Source organism: Desmodus rotundus, chromosome 12, assembly GCF_022682495.2.
Source record: "Desmodus rotundus isolate HL8 chromosome 12, HLdesRot8A.1, whole genome shotgun sequence".
Taxonomy (NCBI): Eukaryota; Metazoa; Chordata; class Mammalia; order Chiroptera; family Phyllostomidae; genus Desmodus; species Desmodus rotundus.
Genome location: NC_071398.1, coordinates 94,358,481 through 94,382,989, shown reverse-complemented (window position 1 = coordinate 94,382,989; position 24,509 = coordinate 94,358,481). Strand labels below are relative to the sequence as shown.

At 49.1% G+C, this 24,509-nt stretch overlaps 1 protein-coding gene across 1 annotated transcript in view; it reads left to right on the top strand.

The window, feature by feature from the left end:
• Positions 1-24,509, top strand: part of PAPPA2 (pappalysin 2) — a 207,889-nt gene that overhangs the window by 161,777 nt on the left and 21,603 nt on the right. The window contains exons 19-22 of the mRNA XM_024551729.3: positions 1,754-1,922; positions 3,273-3,408; positions 5,136-5,245; positions 11,538-11,609. Coding sequence (XP_024407497.2) covers positions 1,754-1,922; positions 3,273-3,408; positions 5,136-5,245; positions 11,538-11,609 — 487 coding nt within the window. The remainder of the gene's footprint in view (positions 1-1,753; positions 1,923-3,272; positions 3,409-5,135; positions 5,246-11,537; positions 11,610-24,509) is intronic.

The window sequence follows — 24,509 nt, the reverse complement described above, 5'->3', positions numbered from 1 at the left end:
TGAGTCTCGCTGGCTGCTTTTCCTGTGGCTCTCTGAGCCAGCTTTAAATCTCGCTCCGGCGCGGTTTCCGTCTCTGAAACACGGGTCATAACATCACCTTCAACTCCTGTTTGGGAGGTTTGGTGAAATAATGTAAGTAGATGTCTTGCCAGATACCTGAAATACAGCTCCAAAATGGTATTTATTATCAGCAGACAGTAGGCATATGTCCGTGTAAACTACAGTGCTAAAGGACTCCAGTCATAAAGTCAGCTTTCTCTTCTAAAATACTCCTAGGAATAAAGGTGTGAATACCTATTTATTTCCAAGTGCATAGTGTTAAAATATGTTAAACTATTAAAATTTACTTAAATTATCCGAAATGAAATGCATTCTGTCCTATAGGATCTTGGGCAAATTCACATCCTTGGGGATGTTTCTGTGTACAACGGGGGTGACAATACTGCTTTCGTTAGGAGTGTCCTGGTGATCCGGTTTGTTAAAATATGTAATGTGCCCTACAGCGTGCCTTAGCACACTGGAAATTGGGCTAAATGATTCAACTTGTCAAATACATTCATTAACGCCTGCTGTAAGCCAGATATTATTTATTTCTTGTGAATTAAAAAACAGGAGTAAGACCCCTTGCCTTCAGGAAGCCTCCGACCTGGTGAGAAGGACAGGTGTGCACATGTGTGAAGTGGCGTGGTGAACGTCACCCTTGTGCAAACCTAAGATGCTGGGGGGCGCACGGGAGGCATTGTGCGGTGGTGCAGTCGTCAGCCAAGAGTTTGGGGATGTCGGGCACGCTTAAATTTACGAAGGGCCTCGTGGTATCAGAAAATAGCAACTTGAGGCCACCCTGTGGTTGAGTCAGTGGCCAAGGGATTATTCTACTTTGGAATCACACGCTTATCTGCACCCAGGAATGTTTTGAGCCAGAAGCGGATTCACTGAAACGGCACCGTGGAGAGCACCTGCACATTGGCAGCGAGTCAGAAGGGGGATGGCATGGCATCCTCCATAGTAAGACCTCCTCCTGTTACCCACCGGCTCCCTCCAAGGCAGTCTCTCTGGCTGGAGGCCATGGCTGTGCGTAAGAGGGAAGGGCGCGTCTTCCAGGACAGTGTTGAGTCACGTCTACTTTGAGCGTTTGATGAAAGCCATGAACCCTTTCCAAGGAAAAAAATCGACGTGTAAACAAACACAATAACCATGGTAATCCGCAGCAAGGCTCCGGGCCTTCCGAAGTTCGGGCTGAGAGCCGCTGTTGTAGGAGGTTCACATGGCTGCATCTTCTCTCCCCTGTCTGGAGAGCCGATAAATATTGGCAGCTTCACTCACATCCCCATAGTAACACAGACGACACTCAGATCCCTTCTGGGTAGTCCCCTGAGTGTGTGTAACCCTCTCTGTGTCCCACCCTACCTGACACCTCCCAGTGCACTTCAGTACGAGACCGCTGCAAGATGAAAGGCATAAAGAAAACCCAAGTGAAAATAATCTAGAGCCGGCACTGATACTTAGCAATCTCTTTTGAGAGTACTATATCAAATATCACACTCGCTACTACTGCCACCATTAAGTGTACATGGATTGCCATTTTTACTGCCCTGACTTAGAAATTAGACTGGGGAGAGAGGACATTTGGCTAACAAGAACCAACGGCTTCTGCCTATTTGTGAATTCTTAGCATATATTACTAAGGATCAAGTCTTCTTCCATGGCCTCCCTGAGGGAGTCTGATGGGCTATTATGTTTCATGTCTTATCAGCAAGTTCCTGAAGATCCGGTGCCTGGAGGATGGGACGTGGGAGCAAGGCAGCTGCGTCCCAGTGATGTGCGAGCCCCCTTCTCCTGTCTTCGAAGGCATGTATGAATGTACCCATGGCTTCGAGCTCGGCAGCCAGTGTGTGCTCAAGTGTAACCGGGAAAGCGAAAGGGTAAGGATAACTGGAACCTTTTGGGGATAAGGCTGTGCCCTAGTCTTGATGGCCAATCCAAGAATGTTGAGTAGAAGTGATATAAATGCATCCCAATAGCAGGGCCTTACTAAGCTGGGATTCTCCCAGCTTACTAACTGGAGTAGTGGTGTTATCTGATTTGGGAATATTCTTTTAGAACTTTCTCTTGGATAAGAAGGAAAACCTGATGGTTTGGGTACCTGAATAAATTCCCCCAAAATGCTGGGGTTCTGATTCGGCAATGTGATTTCCTCCCACACGCCGCCGCTGAACTGCTGTGGCTGGGGATACTCCTATTACCTTCTGCTGTAGCACAGAGCCCTGAGCAGACACGTGCATTCCTCAACCAAGGCAAAGCTGGAAGTGCTAGGAATTTGGCAGGAGAGATCCCCAAGGAAAGCCATGCAGTCTTGTCAAGGTTCTATGACTAAGGTCAATTTTACTGTAGAATCTTTACAAGCACCACACGTGTGCACGAGACAGGAGATGAGGCAGACCTCGGCAAAGACCTGTGGCCTCGACCGCTCTCCTGGCACGCGTCTGTCTCACAGTGTCCAGCACTCCCAGATGAGCGCTGCCGGACAGAGGCCAAACGCACCTGCCACGAACGGGACAAGACATAAGCACCTCTGTTTGCGCTGGTTGTTGAATGGCTCACGACATTGGCCGGATGAAGGAAGAGTTAGTCGTCTATAATTCCCAACTCTCACGTTCTTGGGTTTTGGGGTCAATGCTGCCCCGCGTGTCCTGTGCCCAGGGTCCTTTGTGGTGCGGGGATCTGGTGCCGGAGTCGCACAGACCAGCACACACTCGGAGAACGGCGGCAAGCTTCTGCAATCAGAAGCTGCTGTGCTGTGTCTGTTGAGGCAGAAAGACACAACCTACCCTCAGAAATACGGTGACTTGTTGTCACTGGACCAAACTCATGTTGAAAAGTCTCATGTTTGCCACAGGCAGCATTTGTGTGACAGTATGGATGAATCAATGCAAAACAGCACCATTTGGGAAAAAAAATAACCCCAAAATATCTCAGAGTACATAGGCTACAGTCGGTAGCTCCTCTGATTTTTATGGCTAAAGGAAAACACAGTGTGAATAAATTTCATCAATGACAGAATTCATTATGATTCCTTCACATCAAAACAACAAAAAGAACTGGTCATGACTCTTATTGGTCAGTAATAACATGGTTTATTATTTCCATAATGTCTGTTAGTCTAAGTTCTGGAAGGTAGAGGACAGCAGCATTAGATCAGACCACTTTTCCCCGCTCTGAATAAAGTCAACAAAGCAGTGACGCACTGTTCTTCGTTACCCTTACCGTTCCAGCCTCCCATCCTCTGCACCAAGGAGGGACGGTGGACTGAGGAGTTCAAGTTGTGTGAGCAGCTGCAAGGGGAATGTCCCCCGCCCCCCTTGGAGCAGAATTCCGTGGAGTACAAGTGCGAGCAGGGATACGGTATTGGTGAGTGCAGGGAGAAACGCTGAATTTTGCTCCAAAGCAATGTTTTTATTGGGCCTGCCTGGATCCCGAATCAGATCCACTGTTGTCCCCGAGGAGTGGACGGAAGTGCAAGTGGACTCTGAGCTGCTTTAGTAAAATCAGAATTTGTGACAAATTCATTCCTCTGAGTCTTCCATGTGTACATAATGTTGCTGTGGCTGCTGAGCCACCTGCATGGTGTCGGGTCACGTCACCCACTTCGCTGCAGTGAAAGTGGGGCAAGTTGGGGGGGGAGTTGCAGTGAAAGTGGGGGAGCTGGGAATGCAGAGCCTCACACCTGGCCTGTGCTGGGCTCCCCCTCCATTCCCTCTGCAGAGCAGCTGCAGTGGGGAGCTCCTGAAAGGGACGATCTGAGATCACATTGGCTTGCATGGGTCTTCAGCCACCCTTTCTCTACAGGGGACCAGGCTCTGGAGCCTCTGGGCAACTTCCTAATCAAGTATCAGTAATTGCAATTAAAGGTCTCTGTGGCCAGAGCTGACTTACAGTGATGTCGACTCAATTTTGCACTGGCTGGACCAAAGCATCATGGGAAAGTGATGCGCAGGGTGGAAAACCTTGTGCTATTAACCCTAAGTCCTGACACCTGCAAGCAAGCAGTAGTTTTTCTAAGTCATTCTAACTTGTGTAATGCCAGTGGGTGTAATTTGCGTTAACGAGAAAGCTCGTTAGATTCCGAGATGGCCCTTTACCATCTTCAGATTGCTGTTTGCATGGAGGTGCCTTGAGGTCAGGCCTGGGCAGTGGGGTGCGGGGTGCTCGGACGGCGCCTCTCAAGTGGTGTTTATGAGGAACTCTCATCACCGCCCCCCCTGACTTCTGCATTAAAGTGTCACACACTCACATGCAGAGTCCTGCAGAGTCCTGTAGCTCTTTGGGATATTACACAACTTAGCCAAAAAAAAATAATAATAAAAAAATAATATATATATATATGAAAACAGGTAGTGAGAGCTGAAAACAGACTTGGAGATCATCGATGTGTACGTGAGGAAATAGAAACCCCTAGACTATGCTTTCTTTAAGTAGAATTTTGTAAGACACTTGGACACCATCTACCAAAGAATGGAGTGAGGTTTTCCTTCAAGAGCCCGACATGTGACCAAAACCTCTGCTCCTGATTTCCCATTGTTTCTTCTTTTAATCACATAGTTTCCGTGGCTGCCGGCATTGTGATCTTCAGTGCAGACTTCATAAATCTGCCTTCACAATTTCCAGGCCCCTTTTTTAACCCAGCCAGTAAAGTGCGTAGGTAGTAGATGGTACAGTTACAAGCTGTAGATGATCCTATAAGCAAGAATGATATTAAATGAACTTAAAATGCATCGACCAACCAGGATAGATTTTGACTAGCCAGAGTTCTGGAGTGGGGTGTGGAAGTCTGCTTAATCTCTTAATTGCTGGATCCTGCAGAGATTCAGAGATTCCAAAGATGTCCTGGGCCAGAAAGAGGAGGGGTCAGTTGGGGCATGGAGAGGAAACTTGGGGACAGAGGCTCTTCACCAATCAGCATGGATGTATCTTCACTGGTGCATAGAAGATGAGTGTCAGCCCATAACCACGATTAAGGTGACCCATGACATGGAAAGAGAGTGCTCTTGACAAATCAAAACTGTTGGTTCCAGGATGGAAATGACTGAGATCTGGGAAGTTCAAGTGTCTGCTATGACTAAAATCTGTCCCTTCAGGTGCAGTGTGCTCCCCATCATGCATTGTGCCCCCGAGCGACCCCGTGGTGCTGCCTGAGAACGTCACTGCTGACACCGTGGAGCACTGGATGGAGCCCATCAGAGTCCAGGTGAGCACAGGGGCCTTTTTATGTCACAGGGGTGCAGCAATGTCAACAGACAGCGTGTCCCCTGGGGTACTTTCAGAGGCTTTCAGAACACCCTTCAAGCAAACAACCACAGGGGTCGTTCCTACAGAGAAGGGTTACAAGTCACGAAGAAAAAAAGAGGAAAAGCTTGAGAAAAAAGATGACCCCCATGCAAAGTCCTCGTAAGGAAGACTCTGCGACCAAAAGAATAATAATGCAGGAAGAGGATTAAGAGAGAAAAAGTACTACTAGTAAAAAATAGGGCAGGAAGGAAACCAGGCTTCGGGTGGTGAGCCTGCAGCAGAGTACATACATGTCAAATTAGCATGTTGTATGTCTGGAAATTATATAATGTTATTAACCGGTGTTACCCTCATAAATTTATTCATTTTAAGAAAAGGACAGGAAAACTAGGATAAACCAAAGAAATGAGTAAAAACAAAAGAAAGGATGTAAAAAGAAAGATGAATTAGGAAAAGACAAATAAAATTGAAAACAGAGAATGACCAAAGGAGCTGAGTACGTTGTTTCTGAATTGCCAAATCCATAGTCTCTATGCCAAAAAAAAAAAAACAAAAAACAAAAAAAACCCCAAGCGTTAGCTCAATAGTTAATTCCAATTATCCTAGAGTGTCTCCTGGAACTCCTCTGGCTGAAGAAGCAATTTCCAACAGCTTTGGCTGTGAGAGAGAAGAGAGTGAAGATGAAAATACGCCATTATTTTTCAATGTTGCGAGGGTGTGCTGGGTGTGGGAAACAAAAGGCCGGGGTTGAAACTCTCATGTGGACTTCAGGGGCCTTGCTTGTCGTATGGTGTCTCTGTCCCTCACCCACCACACAGAGATCACCTCACACCTTTCCGAGGTGATGGCGTCTGCAGAGAAATGGCCTGGTAGAGAAGAGGACGCCAGGCAGAAGGGCTCCCGGCAGTCCAATAAGTGCCTGCCAGTCAGGGTGACTGAGCAGTGGGATCGGGTAGGCGGGACCGGCAGGACACAGCCAGAGGTCCCATCAGTGCCGCTGCTGTGCCCAGAAGCAAGGGCCTCCTGCCAGGCTGCCCTCCTGCACACCCGGGTGCCTGACCTCAGGGGTGCAGGAGCTGCTGGGACTTTTTCTGGGAGCACTCGGTGCTTTTCTCGTCCTCTTCATTCTTTTCTTCTCTCCTTTCTGTCATTCTAACGCTAAAACTGTAAGATACTCGAGGGCAGGAATGGTGTCGTCCTCTGATCCCCAGATCTCCTCAATATGGGACTCGTGTTGTCCTCTGCTCGGGATGTGGCTGCTGGATAAAACCAGAGAGCCCGAGAAGGGAACGGCCCCGGCCCCACAGGGCACCCTGATTTCCCCTGCAGGCCTCTGCAAGGCTGGGTTTTCATGGATGACCATTGTATCGAGAGAACATCTCATCAGCTCTCGTGGCCTCTCTACTTAAGATAGAAAAATTAAGGTTTTGACTTGCGATGTGCAGAAGTGGTCCTCGAGGAACCCAATTTCATGGAGATATTCTTCTCTACACAAAATGTGGCAATTGCGTGCACATAAATGAGTTTTTCTAACTTGAATTTGGAAGTGTTTCTTTCTGAAGTACAAAAGCATTCACCATAACATCCTATTTCCCTTAGTTGTTTGCTTCATAAATCTATTTTTTAGAAGCAATGTTTTTCCTTTTTTTTAGGACATTACAATTGTGAAGTCCAAATTAATATAGTGTGGTCCACATTAATGAGATTGTCCTGTGGCCGCACACGTCAGGTTTGCAAAGATTCTGGGCACCACGTGAAATCCCTTTCTCAGCTCCCCAGTTTTTCAACAGGATTGCTCCGTCAAAACAAATCTTATAATTTCTGGCTCTGTTTTCCAAAATCGGTCCCTAAAGGATTAATAATGACTGAAATAAAAACAGGATGTTTTAAGAGGAAGAGAGTAGCAGGAAGAAACAGAAAAGATAGTGTCTTCCAGGAGCCGTGCTTTCCAACAGAACAGTCTCCCCACCCTTCTGTCTCCTCACGGCCTAGTCCTTCCCCCCCTGCCCCGCAGTGTCCTCTCGAAGGGTACAGTTGTGTCAAATGGCTCCAGTGACACCTGCCACACATTGGTGGGAACTCAAGTCACTCAGTCCCATGAGCCATGGGAGGTCTTCTTTTTCATCAGCTTTAAGCATAGACCTGCTCACTCTCAGTTTGAAGATGTCTCCAGGCACCGGGGCCCTCGTTGCTACTAGATAAGAGGGTCTCGGAGGGCGGGCGGAGAGGAACTGAAAAGCAGACGCCAGGGCAGTGCGCTGGAGCCCGAGGAAATGTGCAGAATGAGGCTGTATTTCATTTAGCTTGCTGCGTCTATAGAAATGAGATTGTCACAACCATGGGCGGCAGCAGAGCTCTGTGGTCTGATGTGATGGGCCAGGCAACTATTGGAATAAAAAACCAATTGAGCAATTTCGTGTTAGATCTTAATGTTGGCTCACCATCAGTCCTGTGACCTTTCACTAGGCGTTTAACTAGGCAACAACCTTCGTACAGCCTCAGACCGTCCTAATAGCCCTTAAGTGTTCTCTCTCTCTCCTTCCCTCCCTCTTCCTGTTCTGCTTTCTTTTCTTCCTTTTTTTTTTTTTTTTTTACTTTGAAAAAATTTTTTAACGGCCCAACCAACTTTAATGGCTCAAATAGTTAAATCGATTTTCTCTGAACCTTTTATTATGTGAAAGTTCAAAACATTCTCGGCACTCATTCGCGCAGAATCAGTTCATCGGAGAAGTGACTGTGCCAGTAGCACGGAGCAGTTGTAACCAAACACAAACGTGTAGACATAGTAATTTAAAAATTCAAAATCATCGTCACCCCGCAGGGAGGAAGGAAGGAGAATGCTACTGGAGGGACACATATAGGGGACATTAAGTAAATCCCTAGTGAGTTATTGTACTACGGAAGCAGATTCAGAAAAATGTTAAAGAATTGATAAGGTTGGGCAGAGGATATAAAGTTGTTCTTTCAGTTATTCCCTGTAGCCACTCAAATGTAGCGTAGATGGTTATAATTTGTCAAAAATGTTCCAGAAAATAAAAAAATCATATTGAGCTGTCAAAAGATAAACTGAGGCATATTAAAGTTTTACGAGTTTTAAGGCAATGCCAAACCAGAGTAGAGAGGAGCACTCCTCCGGGAAAGGACTTTATTGCAGAGAAGAGGCAGAAGCAAACTTAGGAAATTATTGCTGGGCTGTCACTGATTGGTTGTCCTTGGGTTCCCATTTCATGGCCGTAGAAATTGGGGGCTGAGATTGTGGTTGGCTTGTTCTGTGAGCCGCCACGGCACGAGCGCCCAGTGCAACGCCCCCTTGTGTGATTAAAGCAACACGCTCACCGGGGCCAGCCCCTCTCGTTTTCCTTCCCTTGTCACCGCACCACCATGGATGTCCCCGCAAAACTTAGGTCCTGAAAAACATTGGACATTTTCCTCCAATTTTGATCAATAAGTAGTTCAATTAATGGCATATGCATGTGTTTACTCACGGGACGAGAGGCTTTCAGAGGCCGGAAGACAAAGGAAAGCCCTAGAGATACAGCCTCAGATTCAGGGTCGACAGTTACTCATAAAGCATCGTTTGTCTCTATGTCACTGAGATAAAAAAAAAAATATCAGTGGGAGGCAGTTCCTATTCTCCAGGGTTTTGCAATCTAGGAATGTCTGTGACACAGAAGGGACCAGAGGCGTTTGTGTTTTCATAGAAATTAAGGACGGCTGCCCAGTCTCAATTAGTCTCAAGGCTGAATTATGGAACATTTAAAAGTGGATGTGGGTACGGTCAATGCTGCTCTGTGGGTGTATTTGCACGTGTGTGAAATGATTGATGCATAAGCTTTGTCGGAACAAAAGACTTTGTTGGAGCCAGATATCCATCGATGTAGATGTGGTTAAGCAGATTAGGGCACATCCGGGCTTTGGGATTCTCTGCAGCCCGCAGAACCCGGCAGCCCAGCTGCCGTGAAATGCACAGAACCCCGGAGGCGTGGTGAAGTGAAATGAGGTTAGACGGGCAAACAGCAGCAGTGCACCAGAGCGCAGAGTGTAGTCACAGTCGTTCGTGGGAGCAAATAAAGGGTTTCGCCCATCTGTGTGCACACACGCACGGGCTACCCCTGCAACGATGCCAAAAAGAACTAGAAGTAGGAGGGAGAAAATTGGGCAGTGAGCACAGGAGCAGGAGGGAGGTCGTGCGCCCTCCTCTGCCTTTTGTGTGGTATTCTGTGAACATACATGGCATGCTCAGGACATGGAGTTACATGAAAATAGAAGGGTGTACAAAATAAATTGGGAATAATAGGAGAAAAGAGCATTGGAGAGAAAGAATTGAAAGTAAGGATAGACTCTTTTCCACCCTCTTGTTTTTCCTTTGCAATAGACTTGTATTTTGAGAATTTCTAAAGTGTTTAAAAAACAAAACCCAGCAGCCCTGCATTTATAAAAGGGGTGGATCGGCTAGGGTGTTTGGAGGGTGTAAGAGAAGCTGACACACCAAGTTCCGAGTGTTCTGGAGAGTTCTGGCCATGGTCATCATGAGAGGCTTCAAGGCCAGGTATCCCTTTATTGGAGGAACTTGACATCCCTCCCTCGCCCAGCAGACCTGGAGCCCTCCGAAGCAGCAGCTGGGTTGGTGCGGCGGACACGTGCGGCCTGGACTGAGTGCCGGGCTGATGGGCGTAGCAATGGGGGCGTCGTGGGTGCAGGGTGCAGTGCTAGGGGAGGGAGTCATCCAAGTTGCCATGGATGTGTATTCCAAGGGGACAAGTTACGGTATTTTTCCATCACCATTATCTGGTGATAGAGCTCTGCTGGTACCTGCTTTAAAACATAAATGGATCGTTTCTAGGTAGCAGAGCCATTGTGTATGCGTAAGTAGTCTGCTTACCTGGCGTTGGGTGCAGAACAGCTCGCTTTTTCAGGAGGCCAAACACCCCGGTGCATTTACCGTATTTATCGGTTATCCTGACTTGATTTAATAATCCCCCTTCTGAGTGCAGCGATAACGTATGCCGAGGCACCTTCTCCACTATCACAGTGTGGGGGTTAGAGTATCAAAACTCGTGTTAGGGTTTGTAGGATTTATTTCCCTTTAGGAAAGCTGCGAAGGAGGAGTTTTAGTTTCGTTTAGGGCAGTAGGAGAACTAGCAGATCCCTGTTCTCAGAGGTGACTCTGCAGTATACCTTCACACACCCCTGTGTTAATACGCGCAAACATCTCCAATCTGACTGTGGCACTCATAGCATTGTAGAGTGTGCAATTTCCAATCCCTAGAGGTGCTGTCTGCTATCTTGGGTAAAGCTCATATCTCCCTGCGTGTTATTTTTCTTACTATCGGACGGAATTCCCATGGTTCCAAATTAAAATGTGAGCATGGAAGTCTGCAAACGGGCAGGTAGGTTGCAGGCTGTAGAGGGGGTCTCCCTTTCTCTTTGAGACCTCCTGTGGGACCTTCTCTTTTCCTGAAGTGTATCTCTGGAAATTTTAAAGCACAAAAATTAAAAGGAAAAAGCTCAGTGAAAATGACTTATTGTTTAACAAAGGCCAGACAACTGTTTCGATCGGCACCTGGAAGTGGCTGCTGGGAATGAGCAAGTGACCTGTGCGCTAACATGAGTGTGTCCACACTCACCCGCTTCGTGTTGGTGCTGTTGTGAGTCCTGGTGGCTTCACACTGATCGTCTTCATCCAGTGCACAGACCCTCTTATTTCCTCCGAGGAAGAGAGGAGTGGGGCCCACAGAGCTGCCGAGAGCACGCGCTAGCCTCCAGGCGTGTTGGGGCGCTTGCATCTCCTGATCTCGCGTCCCTGAGGTCCCTTCCTAGCTCAAGGCTCTTCTGGTGCAGCTATATTTCTCAGCCATTAAAAACACACAGTGTTTTCTGACCAACACAGCCATCTTGCAATTTCTTGCAACGTTATTGAAAATGTCAAAACAAATGAAATTAGAATTATGCCTAAACCACTTGGAACTCATTATGATATTGAGGATTCCTTTCTAAACCACACCTACACCGCCACCCTGGAAATGTTGCTACCTTGGGGAGGGAGAAGGAGGAAGAAGAGGATGAGAAGTCCCCTCCACTGAGTTTGTGCCATGGCGCCATTGGCAGGACTAGCAGCTCCACAGGCAAGACCAGACAACCTTGACCTTGCTCATGGGCACAGGGTTGGACTGGTGGGGTGAGCTCAGGATCTGCCCCTTCTCCCACTGACCAGGTGTCTTTGTTTTTGCTCCTTCTGCCTCCTCCTCCAGAGCATCGTGTGCACCGGGCGGCGCCAGTGGCACCCCAACCCTGTCCTGGTCCACTGCATCCAGTCGTGTGAGGTAAGTCGCCTCCGCTCCCCCGGACCCGGCCCAGACTCCTCTGCTCCACTCGCAGGGCCGTGAGGCTGTCCAATTCAAGACCCTCCCTTTCTCCGCTCCCTTGCCTTTTGTTTAATTTCTTAACTTTAGCTCCACGATCCCAGTTACAGATCCTAGGCTGTCTGTCTGATTTTGGCTTTTCTTTCAGCGAAATTCCAGGGTTTCATTTTAAATGACTTAGTAAGAAGTGAGTTAAAAGCACATCAGAATTATTTATGGTTTTGGTATTCTCTAATGGGGCCTTGTTTGCGCTGAATTAGATCAGGGTTTTGCAGACTGGTGGCTCACAGACAGGCTTATTTGGCCAACACAGTGTCTAAAAACAATTTTGTTTTGATTGCTCATATTTAAAAAGTGGGACTTTTTCACATAAAATTCACATGTGTATATAAAACATTTCACACACACATACACACATACTCCAAGTAAAAATAAATATAAAACACTTCGTGCAAAGATTTTTCCCTTGAAAAACAAGACTGTCTGGCAGCCATGGCGACAGTTAGCTGGATCTGAGTAGCCGCTACAGCCCCCGACGGACGCTGCTCTTCAGGTCACGTGGTCCTCCCCTCGCCTTGCGGCTCCTTGCCTGGTGGCCCCCCCCATGTACATCAGCTGCCTGGGTCAGTCAGGCATCTCTGTGCTCCATCCCTGCAATCCACTGTTGGGGAACCCAGCTGAGACCTTTACTGCCTCAAGGAATCCTGTCTGCTTCTTCACATGGGGATACTCCCTCCCAGGGACCCAGAGGGCACTGTGACTCCCTGAGCCAGATTAGCAGGAGTTGCTGCAAGGAAGGGTCATGAATGAGGCAGGCGCATCCAGATGGATGACCCAGGAGTCCTGACACGGTGAGCAGGGGTCACTGCGCACACAGACCCACACACGCATGTGCCATTGAAGTCTCTCACCCTGGGGACAGCCAGGGACAGACAAATACTCCAGTCTCAGTCACAGCGGGTGTCGTGGTCCAAGTCACTCACTGGAAGTAATGAAGCCACTTAGCAGCCATGCTTGGCTCATTCTGGTTGCTGCCGTGTGCTAGAGAGAGCTGTTCAATGGCCGTTGCTTTCCAGCACCCTGCCCTCCACCCCACACCCAACCCACACGCGGGTGAGTCCCTCCATTCCTCTGTGTCTCTGTTTCTCTTGGTTCATTTCTGGGAAACGGGGATATGTGTGAGGCCAAGGAAGGGGACAAGGCGGCATTTCCCACAAAGGGAAACGAGACCAATAAAACAGCCTGTGAGAGGGCATCAGGCAGAAGGGCGAGCGTGGACTGTGCTCTGTGACGTGGGCCAACAGAATAGCTCATCTTCTGCCATCATTAGAAAAACAGACGGTGGTAGGGCGGGGAGGACGGGGCTGACTCATGTGCTGGGCAGGGGTGAGAAGCGGGAAGTGGAGGCCAGGGAAAGCAGGAGATAAACAGACGGACGACTGGGGGACTGGGAAGGGATCAAAGGATCCTGAGAATTCCCTTCTGCTGCTTCAATATGTGATCACAAGAGGGAGGGCGGGTGACAGGGCTTGGAGCTGGCTTCGGTGTTTCCCAGAAGGCTAAACAGAGAGCCTTCCCTGTTTCTCCTTCCCCCCTCACTGCACCCCAGCCCATCCTTTGGATCCATATTCCAGGGCTTCCTAGGCTTCCCTGAGTCCCTCTGTCCATGTGACAAGAAGTGAAACTCCATCCCCTCTTGTGACCCCCCTGCCAGCCTGTCACCACGTGCTGCCGATCCTTGACCATTTGGCTGCCCTTGGTGTTCTCACTTCAGTGGTTCCGAGTGTGGCCCCTGGACCAGCACAATTGGCGTCACCAAGGAACCTGCTAGAAATGCACGTTGTCAGGCCCTGCCTCAGACCTACGGAATCAGAGACTCCGGGTGTGGGGCCCAGCAGTCTGTGTTTTGACAAGGCCCCGGGTGATGCTGAAGATTGCTCGAGTTAAAAACCACGACTCGAGTCACTGTGGGAGCGGACAAGAAGGCTCCTAGCCTATGGATTCCCTAATTGCAAGCTTTCTTTGTCCAGGAATGGTTCTGGTCAACATTCTTTACATTCTACTTTTTCTGCAGTATTTCCTGAGACTCTCTGGGTCAGACTAGATTTGAAAGAACAAAATTCTGTGTCTGGTCTCCCAGAAAAGGCTGGGGGGAGGAAAACATCACTTCAAGGAGTGAAAAAAAGAAGGAAAGAAAAAAGACTCACTAATTGTAGGAAAGGAAAGGAAAACAGACAAGGAAGGATAAGGAGAAACAACTCAGAGGAAATAAGGAAGAAGAAATGCAGAGAGAGAGGGCGAGAACGACAAAGAGAGGACGAGAGAGGCAGAAACTGGCATGTTCTAGGGGCAACTTGGCAGACACTTAGTTCTTTACTGGAAAAAGTCAGCTAAATGTATTAGGGGGAACCAAAAAGTGTCAAGGATGGGTGGAGGGAAAACAGACCCAGAGGCGAGATAAACCGAGCAGGGCGAGGAGGGAGACAGGAGGTTTTATAAAGTGCAGCACAGAAACTGAGCTCAAAGTAGACACTTTGTTCCCTGGTATCTAAAAGGGGTTTCTGTTTTTGCTCTCCAATACCGGGCATAGTTCTAAGATGCGCCCCTTAGCCAGCCAGCCTGTGAGCGAGTAGAGCCCCTCCTCCTTCATGGCTCACAGTGAGCCCGAGACAGGGAATCCCTTAGCTCACTACCCCGGCCCGTGTCTCGCTTCATGTCACTTTTGTGCCTTTCTTTGTGTCCCCTTTGCCATGGAGATGTCACCTTCAGTTCTCCACTGTTCTGTGCCTCTCACATTTCTTTAGACAACAGCTCTAAGGCTTTCTCTAAAAAAAGCATGTGTGGATAATCCCATTGCCCATTGTCACTTGTGTTCGTATCGTCTCAGCAACATGTGTGCACACGTGTGCAACCCAGAATTGTTCATGCCATAAATTCTGATTTCCCACTGTTTCTCATGGCTGGCCTTCTTGACCGGAACACTCCATGTATTTGCTGGGTTTTTTGTAAGTTGCAGATGGGCAAAGATGGCGACTCGCTTGGTAGGAAGGCTTGGGAGCCAAACAAATGGAGATTCGAGTCCTGGGTCGGCCGAGTGGTATGAGCCTTCCTGTCTTCATTGGTAATGGGAAAGGGAGGCGACAAAGCTTTTTTAAGTCTTTGTGATGTGGGATTCATGTGATGATGTATTTAAAGCATTTCAGCATTGTGCCACGTGTGGTCCAGAGCGGATGCTTGTCCCAGGGCGGCATTTGTGAACTGAGTAAGAGCAGCTGAAAGCAGGGGGCAGAGCTGCTGGTGTGGCCGCAGCATGACTAGGCACAATCTCCGAGGATGGGAAAGAGAAGAACAGGAGGAGAAAGGGGGACGGGCCGCTCCTTGAGACCCGTAACTCACAGATCACGTGGAGCCGGCTGCTTGGCCGGCAGTCACCAGGTGGCTGGATGGGCAGCCCTGCTCACCCCTGGCTGGGGCCTCAACGTTTCTCACCTGGGTTATTGCAGTGGTTTCCTAATTGTTCTTTCATTCCCAGGCCTGTTCCCACTGAAATTATAGACAAGTATACAAACGTCTATGTAACTGTGTAGGAAACAAATATTTATTGCCAAATGCGTGTCCAATAAAGTGCACTCTTTTTCCAGCATGGAGACAGAAAGGGGTGGAGGGGAGGAGCAGGGGAGAGACTTCTCATTTTGTGGGGAACATTTGAAGGGAGCGTTCATTCTATCACGAATACTATGGCACGGTCAGACCGTGTACGTGCTATCCTCTCATCTGTCCTTCCTACCCTGCTTCCTCCCTTCCTTTCCTTCCTTTTTCATAAGATCACATGGATTAATTTTTCCAAAGACCACCATCCTAGGTCCCACTTAAACAAAGAACGTCTTGTTCTCTAGGGAAGACAGCTGAGGATGAAAGCCACACGTACAGCCTCCTTTGGGTCAGAAAAGATTCCCCTCCTTCCTGCAGGATGTTTAAAAGGGAAAGAGGGAGAGGGGGAGACCTACATTTTGACTCTGCTTTTTCCCCAGGAGCCTGATTCTCTTGTCCTTCCTTTGCTGCCTCTTACTCGGACCCTCTCTTCATCCTAAAAGAGATTTGCGGACGAGGGAGGAGGAATGATGTCAGGAGAATTAGGTTGAAGTTCTGACTTCACACTTGTTAGCTGTGTGTAGCATCTAACTGGCTTTCTCCCAGAACTCCCGTGAGAACAAGTAAAATAACTGATGTTAGGGTGTATAAATTGCTGAATAATATAACATATTAGTAGTGACATTGCTTAAGGAATAATATAAGTAACTGTGGGGACAGGGTCTCACTGAACAAACTTAAGAATCAAGAAAGAGTCCGCTCATACCCAGTTCATATCTTTATGACTCTCCATTGTTTACTGCGGGAAGCTGTGGTTAATTAGCGTTCTCGAGGCCTCCAGTAAAACTTTATGGGGAGAGAATTTGAAGGAAGGCTCTCTGAGCATTAGCTGACAGTTCTCTTACCAGTTCTCATACATACCGTGTAAATGCCTGTCACATCACTTGCCACATTATTTCAGCATTACCTGATAAGTCCACCCTTCAAACAGGAAGGATGGTTTGCAGGTTCCATCCTGTGAACTCCCAAGGGGCGGATGTGTTTTGTTTACTTTTTTACCCGTTCGAAAAACTCAAGCCTAATTCTTCAGCGAGACCTGCTTCTAGGCCCCATAAGCAGAGACAGAGGATTGAAGGTAGAACTCTGACTTGAATTGGAAGATTGGATCAGCCTTCTGGGAAGTAGTGTGAAAAATCAAGACAGGAAGTGAAAAAGGCAGGGAAGATGTAGAAGAAGCAGAGAACAAAAAGCCTGCCGATGCAGTGAGGGCGGGATGGAGAAGCAGACAGAAAGCCATCTGGGGCTGGACTTGGCGGTGAACCTCAGTGCCGTTCCTTACTTCCTGTTTTCCTGGGCACGTCGCTGACTTCTCCAAATGTGTTTCCTCAGATTTAAAATTTGATGGGTAAAATGTGTCTCTTAAACTTGTCAATTACCAGCTTCAGGAAACTGTGAAGTCACAGACATGTGCTTGTGGTTTGGGACTTCTGGAGAGGCCACACCTCAGCGAAGTGTGGGTCATGCTAATTTTTTTCAGGAGTAACAGCCAACTTGCTCTCATTTCTGGGGGATTTTGCCTTCCACGCAGACCTTGACCATGACCATGCACACCTGTGTGTCCTTCCCTTAAGGGCCCCTGCTCAGATTTGGGCCTTTTTGGTGAGCCTGGATTTCTGACTCACCGGTGGGGTGCATTGGGGAAGTCGGCCGGCACTGTCCTAACGTGGCGTCAGCTGTGGGTGTTGCCGCGTCCGTCCTGGCAGTCCTTGGCAGGCGAAGCTAGGAGTCGGAGCCTGATAAAAGTTGTGCAAGTACTTCTTGTATTAACGTGCCGTAAACACCGCGTGCGTGATAAACATTAACGAAATTCTATGGATCAGTAATTCTGAGTGACTTCTGTTATTCAAAGGAAAAGTAATGCTTTTTTCCTTTGAAAAAAAGGACAAGCACACTTGTCCCTAAAAGACAAGCAGTGCACCCGTACGGGCACACACATTGAGATCGTGAGAGACTGAGCTGCTCTGGAGGAGGGTTTGATCAAAGATTGCTTGAGAAGACTCTTTGGGACCCCCGCTCAAGCATTCTGATGTTCAAGGAAGGAGGAGCTTACACAAGACCGGAAGGAAAGCAATTGTAGTCTATATCATCTCAAAAGACAAGGGGGCCAGACAATAAAGGCTACCTGCCTGCTGGCGTGGTTTTTCTGCTAGAAGGAGTTCTGAGTCCAAGTCCTGTGTTTATAAGGAGCATGCTTTCCATTACCAATGTCACGTCCAAGAGACGGAGGAGAAGGCACGTAACTTCAGCCGACGTGCCATTCTAGTCCCCCTGACGTCCTCCGAGTTTAAGGCGGCGGCTAAGGAGCTGGCCACTGGACGGGCATCCCTGTGGATTGTGCTGAACGGGGGAGACTGTCCAGTTGAACAGCGAAGACCGGTCCTGGCTGTTTCTTGGCCTTCACTCATTTCACACCAGCAGTAGCCTTGGCCGCTAGTGTTCGTTTTTTAAAGTGTGCTTAAGAACTAGCTGGGGTGCTTACTTAAAAAACGCAGATTCTTAGATTCCACCCCTCCCTCTCACGTCTCACATAGGAAGTCTGATGTGACACCCAAGAATTCACCTTCTTAACAGATGCCCCAGGTCCGTCAGCACAGGTGGTTCTCAACTGCACTTTGAGAAACACTGAGCGGGGATGAGTTTCCACACTCAGATCATTGTAAAGCTTGCATCTTGGGGGGAAAAGGGTCCATCTTTCAATAGGTCTTTAGTAAATGAAGAAAAACCTGAAATAGAGTAAAGGTCAGAAAGGTCAAGGATAGAGATAAAGAACATCTGGCAGACAGTGGTAAAACCAAAATTCTCTTAAGCCAGAAAAGGCTAGATTGCTTTTAAATTATAGTTGAAATTTTTAAATTATGGCTGGTCCTGAGTAAAGAGCAACACGACTCTGTTCTTAAAGCACCAAGGTGCAGTGAGTGTGAGTGGGGCCCACAGAAAACCCACATGGTGTGGACCTGCCGTTGTGCCCACCTTCGGCCTGCTTCTGTCTTAATAGAGCTGGTGTCCAGAGCATTCGAAAATAGAGAGCATTGGGGGGTAACAAGAGTAATATCAAACGCTTGATGGTAATGCCTCTGGGGAAAAATGAAAAGAATTGGAATTTGTAAGCCTAAGAAGAGAAGGATAAAGAGGAACGGGGAAATATTTTCATGTGGTGAGTAGTTCACATGGAGAGGCGTGAACAGCCACTACCCCCCGTAAGCACAGAACAGAAAACAAAGAGCTTAAACTGAGCGAGCGATTACTGGAAGCCAGTCTGCGTGAGGGCGTCCTGAAGTGTTCGGCTGTGTACAAGGTGATAACGGGAAGCATTTGAAAGGCAGTTTAGTCTTGGAAGCACGTTAAAGGAATACGCGTTGCCACCTCTGTGACACCCATGAAGATTTTCTGCCGTCTCAAACACTGGAGACGGTTTGGTATTCTCTTTCCTGTAAGTCTGGCATGCCAGATTTCACTGTAAATGTATTTGTGTTTTCTTTAAGCAACCGGGAGAGAGATTTTTATGCATCATTACCATAAGAGTCACTTAATGACAAAAATTTGTGCAGGAGGGGATTATGAGTGGAAAGACCAGGTGTGGCGGCCTGGGTACCAGCTTAGCGTAGGCGGACCAGCTGCATTTACTTAAACGCAGGTGGGCAGTTCTGTCGTCTTTATGAGTTTAGTAGTTGACAGCAACAATGCTTCCATCACTGATTCATTCCATCTGCTTCCGCCATTCCTTGGATTCTTTCTTCGGTGTTGCCTGGGACCTCTCCCTTTATTATCTGTATTCCAGATGGTAGCCCTGTGAGCTGTGCCTGGGACAGGGCCTCTCAACACTCCCAGGCTTTGCCTGGGTTTGCTGCTGGGCCTCAGAGGTGAGGGTGGGAGGAGGCGGTGCCTGAGCAGGAGGGATGACTGGCTTGTTCCTGATGTGGGGCCCTTCTTGGGGAAGGGCTTCGTCCCTTGTTAGGATTCCCCCCCTTTTTTATGACAAGACGTGAGATATGTAGGTAGGTAGGTAGAGAAAAGTGTTGCAGCCCATCATATCTGACCTAGTGCAGCTCCATCACAGGTGGCCAAAATGTCAGCACAATCCTAAGTGTGAGGGGCCTTTACTCTAATAAAAGGTGAAGTGAGATGGGGCAGAAGTCCCGTATTCCCTGTGGCAGCTAAACCAGGCTCAGGCCTCCTGCAGGCAAGTGGTAAGATACGTGAGGACCCCAGCAAGTCAGCCGGTGGAGCTCGCCGAGACCCAGGACTTCCGCCTGGCCGCGGTGACCCTTGGGCCTGCGGAGAACCAGGTTCTCGAGGGCTGCTGTGGTCCCTGACCTGCAGCCGCAGCATCACCGGGGAGATTGCTAGGAATTCAGACTCTCAGGTTCCACCCTGGACATTGGGGTCAGGACTGTGGGCCTGGGGTCTGGCCACCCGTGTTCCAAAGTCCTCCAGGTGGTTCTGGTGGCCCCTCAGGTCTGAGCCCTGCTGGCTTAGAACTTGAGGAGGGCAGCTCTCAACGGTGGCCTTAAAGAACACACCGCCACTAAGATCCCTGCTTCAGTTCCACACCTCCCTCCTTTCCTGCCCCCTCAGCTGCAGAGCGAAACCTGCTGGGCCACCCTTTCTCGTCTCCTCGTTTTGGTCTATGAGATTGCTCTCTGTCCCTGTGCTTTAGCAGTGCCCCTCTAGCACCTGCCACAGATTACTTCTATCTAGTAAATGCCCCGGCCTTGAATCTCAAAGTGTGACCAGGTGGAATTGCGGCTCATCTTTCAAAAAACACTCACCTGCGTGTGTCTTCCTAAATTGCTCATTAACAAGAGAAAAACGGATCTTTGTAACCACAGCTATAGGCAGAAAGCCCAGTGTTCTATTTCGGCTCGGTTGCTTGGGCACTGTGTGATCGTAAAGTTATCCGACTTCTCTTCTTTCCTGGTCATTGATATCTTGTCATTTAAATAATCGGCAGCAACCAAACTGCCCCTTGCCATGTTTTAGCTCTTCACAAGTCGGGAATGACAATCAGGCCTTCCGTGCCTCTCCCAGGGCCGGTCGGATGGGCGGACTTCTCTGTTCCTGCCTTGCCAAGTTCCTTAGCGTTTGTGAGTGAAAGGGGTTGTTTTAAAAAAGGGGTTCATTGCTGTGGACAGAACAATGGCCTAGCAGCCCACAGTGGGGACAGCTATTCCACTCCTGGTCGGGGTGGTGTAGGTTCCTGTGAATCTGATTCTAAATATGTGTTGGACGTGTTAAAACCCAGAGAAAAACTGAAAATTAGCTTAAGTTGGAGCTGTCCTCCAGGCCCACGGGCTGCCAAATTCCAATCCCCCGGAGATTTGTTTGTGAGTCCCGCTGCCAGCTTCGTGCAGGCTGCACAGACTGAAATCCGGGCACGTCTCTGGGCTTGTGCAGGGTCCCGCTCGGTGCCGGGCTCCACCTCAGCTCCTCCAGCTGGAATCTCTGAGAACCCAACTCCAAATGTTAATTAGGACTAGGTTTTCATTTTGAAAGCAAAAACCATTGTTTTCTTTCCCTGCTTTTTTTTTTTAATAAAACATTAAAAGCACAACCGTGCAAATTGTAAAACCTCATCTAGATTAACAACATCCCTGAGAATTTGAGCTTGTCTGAAGCCCCCGGGGGACCATGCTGCAGCCTCCCGGGGGGCTTCCTTTCTAACCGCTGCATTTTGCTTCTCCGTCTCCTGGGCCTCCTGGGTGGGCTGCCTTCTCACCCTGTTCATTCTCTTTACCACGTGCGTTGTCCCCTTTTCTCCTCCCACCACACCGCTTTTCTGGTGTACTCCGTGCTTTTCCTGATTTTTCTTTGTTTTGATTTTTTACGTCTAGCCCAAGCTTGCAGACAGCTTAAATATTACTTGCCTGCAAACACAGACATGTAACCGTCTTTTCTTCCACCTGCCCAGCCTTCCAGATGCTTCCCACTCATTATGCTGAGGTTATAAAAATCAGCAGTGAGCAGATGTAATCAGGCTATCTCTATAAATAATCCTACCCCTGCTGTCTGCTCATAGGGACTTTGCTGCACTAATATTTCTAACTGCTTCTCAAATGTGTTCTAAATGTAGCCTACGCGTGACTTAGCCCATTCTCTGAGATTGTTCTCAAATTCTCTAGAACACGCATCAGCCTACCATTTGCATCATGGTCGTCTGCATAAAGCCTTAATTAAATAATCATATAGACAGGCTCTTTCAGAAAGTTCATAGATTTTGAATTGTTTCCAGTTCACCCTACTAAAATAGATACTCCTGTAAGTGAAATTACTTTATTAAACACCTGCTTGTTTACAATGACTGAGTGCTAGCAAGGGGTTCTATTAAGTCTCTTCATTTTATTTTTTTATGTCCGTGTTCTGCCTCACCCAACAGTGAAGAATGCCAGAGAAGTGTGTAACACTTCCGGATTGATTTCAGGGATTTAAGAAATTGCAGCGAACAGCATGTGTAAGAAAGGGTATACATTTCGCCTCCTAACTGACGAGTTTAAATCGCAGCTCTGCTATGATTAGATGTATTGTTTAAACTTGACTTTAATTCTACAAAAGTAAAGCACAGGCCCAGTTTAAGCAGTCAGCACCTGTAGGGCTTATTTGCACAATGAGCCAGGCCCGCCCCTCGGAGGTGCTCTCAGCTCAGTGCAGGGAGTGAGATGGGCAGTCACGTGGGTGGGAAACCGTGCCGTGGCCATGGGAAGACTTGTGATGCGGCTCAGACTTGACTAAGCTCACTGGCTGTGGGTAGCAAACCTGGCTGGGAGTCCAGAGAGCCGAGGCGCGGAGGGGGTGGGAGAGATTACAGGTCTGCTGGCTGCGAGGCGGGTGGGGAGGCAGTGGCGATGGCCAGAGAGAAAGTCTGGGGAGCAGCAAGTGGCATTCAGAATGCAAGGGCTTCGCATGTCGTGGCCCCCCAGTTCCCTGTGCAGACTCTCCTGTCTCCGTGGCGCAGGACAGAGTCCCTGCAGTCACCTTAATTCCTCTCTTGCTCCTGCCCTCCACTTCCAGTCCGCCAGGCAGTCCCACTGGCTCTGCCTTAAAATAGGTCCACCGGCTGCCCTCACCTGGTGGACCTATAATCACCTGGCTGGTCTCCCCACGACCCCACCGCGTCGCCCCCTGCTGTCCACGCAGCAGGCAGCGGGTCCTGCTAGACTGCTGCTGAAGTCCAAGCACCCCCCGCCAAAGCCCTTTGGGATTTCTCAGTTCACTCGGAGCAGAAGCCAAAGTCCTCGCAGGGGCCGACCCCACCCTCCCAGTGTCCCCTGTCGGACCACTGGCTTGGCAGTTAACAGCTGTCCTTCCTCACTCCCTACCTACCCCCATACGTTGGGCTGCCTTACACTGCCCTGTGTTTTTAAATAAGTCGGCTACTTTCTCATCATTAAGTAAGCACTTACTATACTTGATATCCATGTTCCCCACGGTGGGACTTTGTTTTATTCCCTGTTCTGTCTTGAGTCCTTGCGGGCAGTGCAGTGACAGTCATAGGGCGAAGGCCTTTGGAGTGCATGAGTGAGGTGGGAAGGGCAGGGCCGCCACAGGCCACGGAGAGGGCCGACAGAAGGGTAACAGACATAGGACGCAGCTTGGTCACCAAGAGGAAAAGAAACTGGGTTGACCTGAGGAGTAAAAAGATTACCAGGAGGCCCTGAGTCTTATGGCTCCGTTAGGCGTCTTTTCTACTGAGGCTTTTCCATCGTTGTTGTTGCTGTGGAGTCCACAGTTCGCGTGGCCCTGGACTGGCACTCGGGCTGGGCAGAGACCGGCCCCCGGCCCCGGGTCCCCTCGGTCCCTTGAAGGCTATGCACTGAGGAGAGAAAGCTGGCTCCGTATACCTCCTTGGCCACACGGCCCATGGGCAAGTAGCTCCCCTGGTTGATTTATAATGTTCTTTTGCCCTCAAATGCGATAATACTTGGGAAAGCATTCATAGACACTAAGACGCTACCCACACATACAGGATTGTCATCATTATTCTCCCTTGTGAGAAGCCTTCTGAGGTGAGGCCAGGCTGAGGCAGGTGACGCATCCCACGTGCTCCCACCAGTGTCTCAAGGGAGCGACCAGGATGCGAGAACACAGCTGCAGCAGGTGCTGGTGAGGTGCAGACCTCCGCTCATCTCTGCACCCTCAGCCTGGGCCCCCCAGACCTCCAGCCCAAGCCGCCTTTCCAAAGTGTAGGAGCCCCCCGGGCCTCCTATCCTGGCCTGAGGGGCAAACCCAGTGCAGATCTGAGGTTTGCCGGCAGGGGCCTAGCCTCAGCCCTAGCCCTGCCCTTGGGGTTGCCCTTGGCCTTGCTTCCCAGGCTCCCCCTTGAGGAGGTGCCCACCGTTCACAGAGGATACAAACCCTCCACCTTCTTTGTCCTCTATTTCATTGACCACAGTAATAAGAATAAGAGAGAAAATGGGCCTTTGAGTACTTAACAAACTGAAAAAAACATACAGCAGAATAGACAGACGACAGCAGCAACAGAACTTAGAACCACGCACCCTTTTTATAAACAGCCGCCCCTCCTCTTGCGCACCATGGCGCCCCAGCCCGGGAAACCTCAGCGAGCCTCTTGTTTTCCCGGGAGGGACCCAGAGCCTGTGCAGTCTTATACATTGTTTTCCTCCTATGCACGATCAGTAATGAGAACTTGGCAGGAGGAAGATTCAAATGGGTCAGGAGGCGCTTGTGGCTTTTCTCGGGCTTGTTTTCCACAGCCGACCTAGCCTGCAGCATACCTCTCCAGACGAACTTGGCTGCAGATCTAACCCACGGCAAGAGGCCGCCGCGGAGGGCCGTGCTTCAGGCCAGGGAGGCTGGAGCCCTGAGCAGGCTTCCCAAAGCACAGTGCCCGGGTGTTTCCACGCACCCGCACACATACACACACACACAGCCACGTGCCCTGGGATTCTCACCCAGAACAGATGTTGCTGCCCGCACCCCCGCCCCTCCCCATGCTGGCCCCGCGGGGTGCATGGCATCTTTTTTTCTTCGAAGCTCCTGGCAACAGTGTTTTTCTTTTCTTCTCTCCTCCCTCCTCCTCCCGCCCCCTGCACCCACCGCATGTACACATTCCCTCCTGATTCCTGCTGGGCCAGCCTCATAGTTGCGTTGTTGTTATTGTTATTGCAAACATGAGATGCTTCCAAAGCTGGAAAAAAGCAAAAGAAAAGAAAAGAGGAAAAGAAACCACAGTAACCCCCAAAGAAAATATGTTCT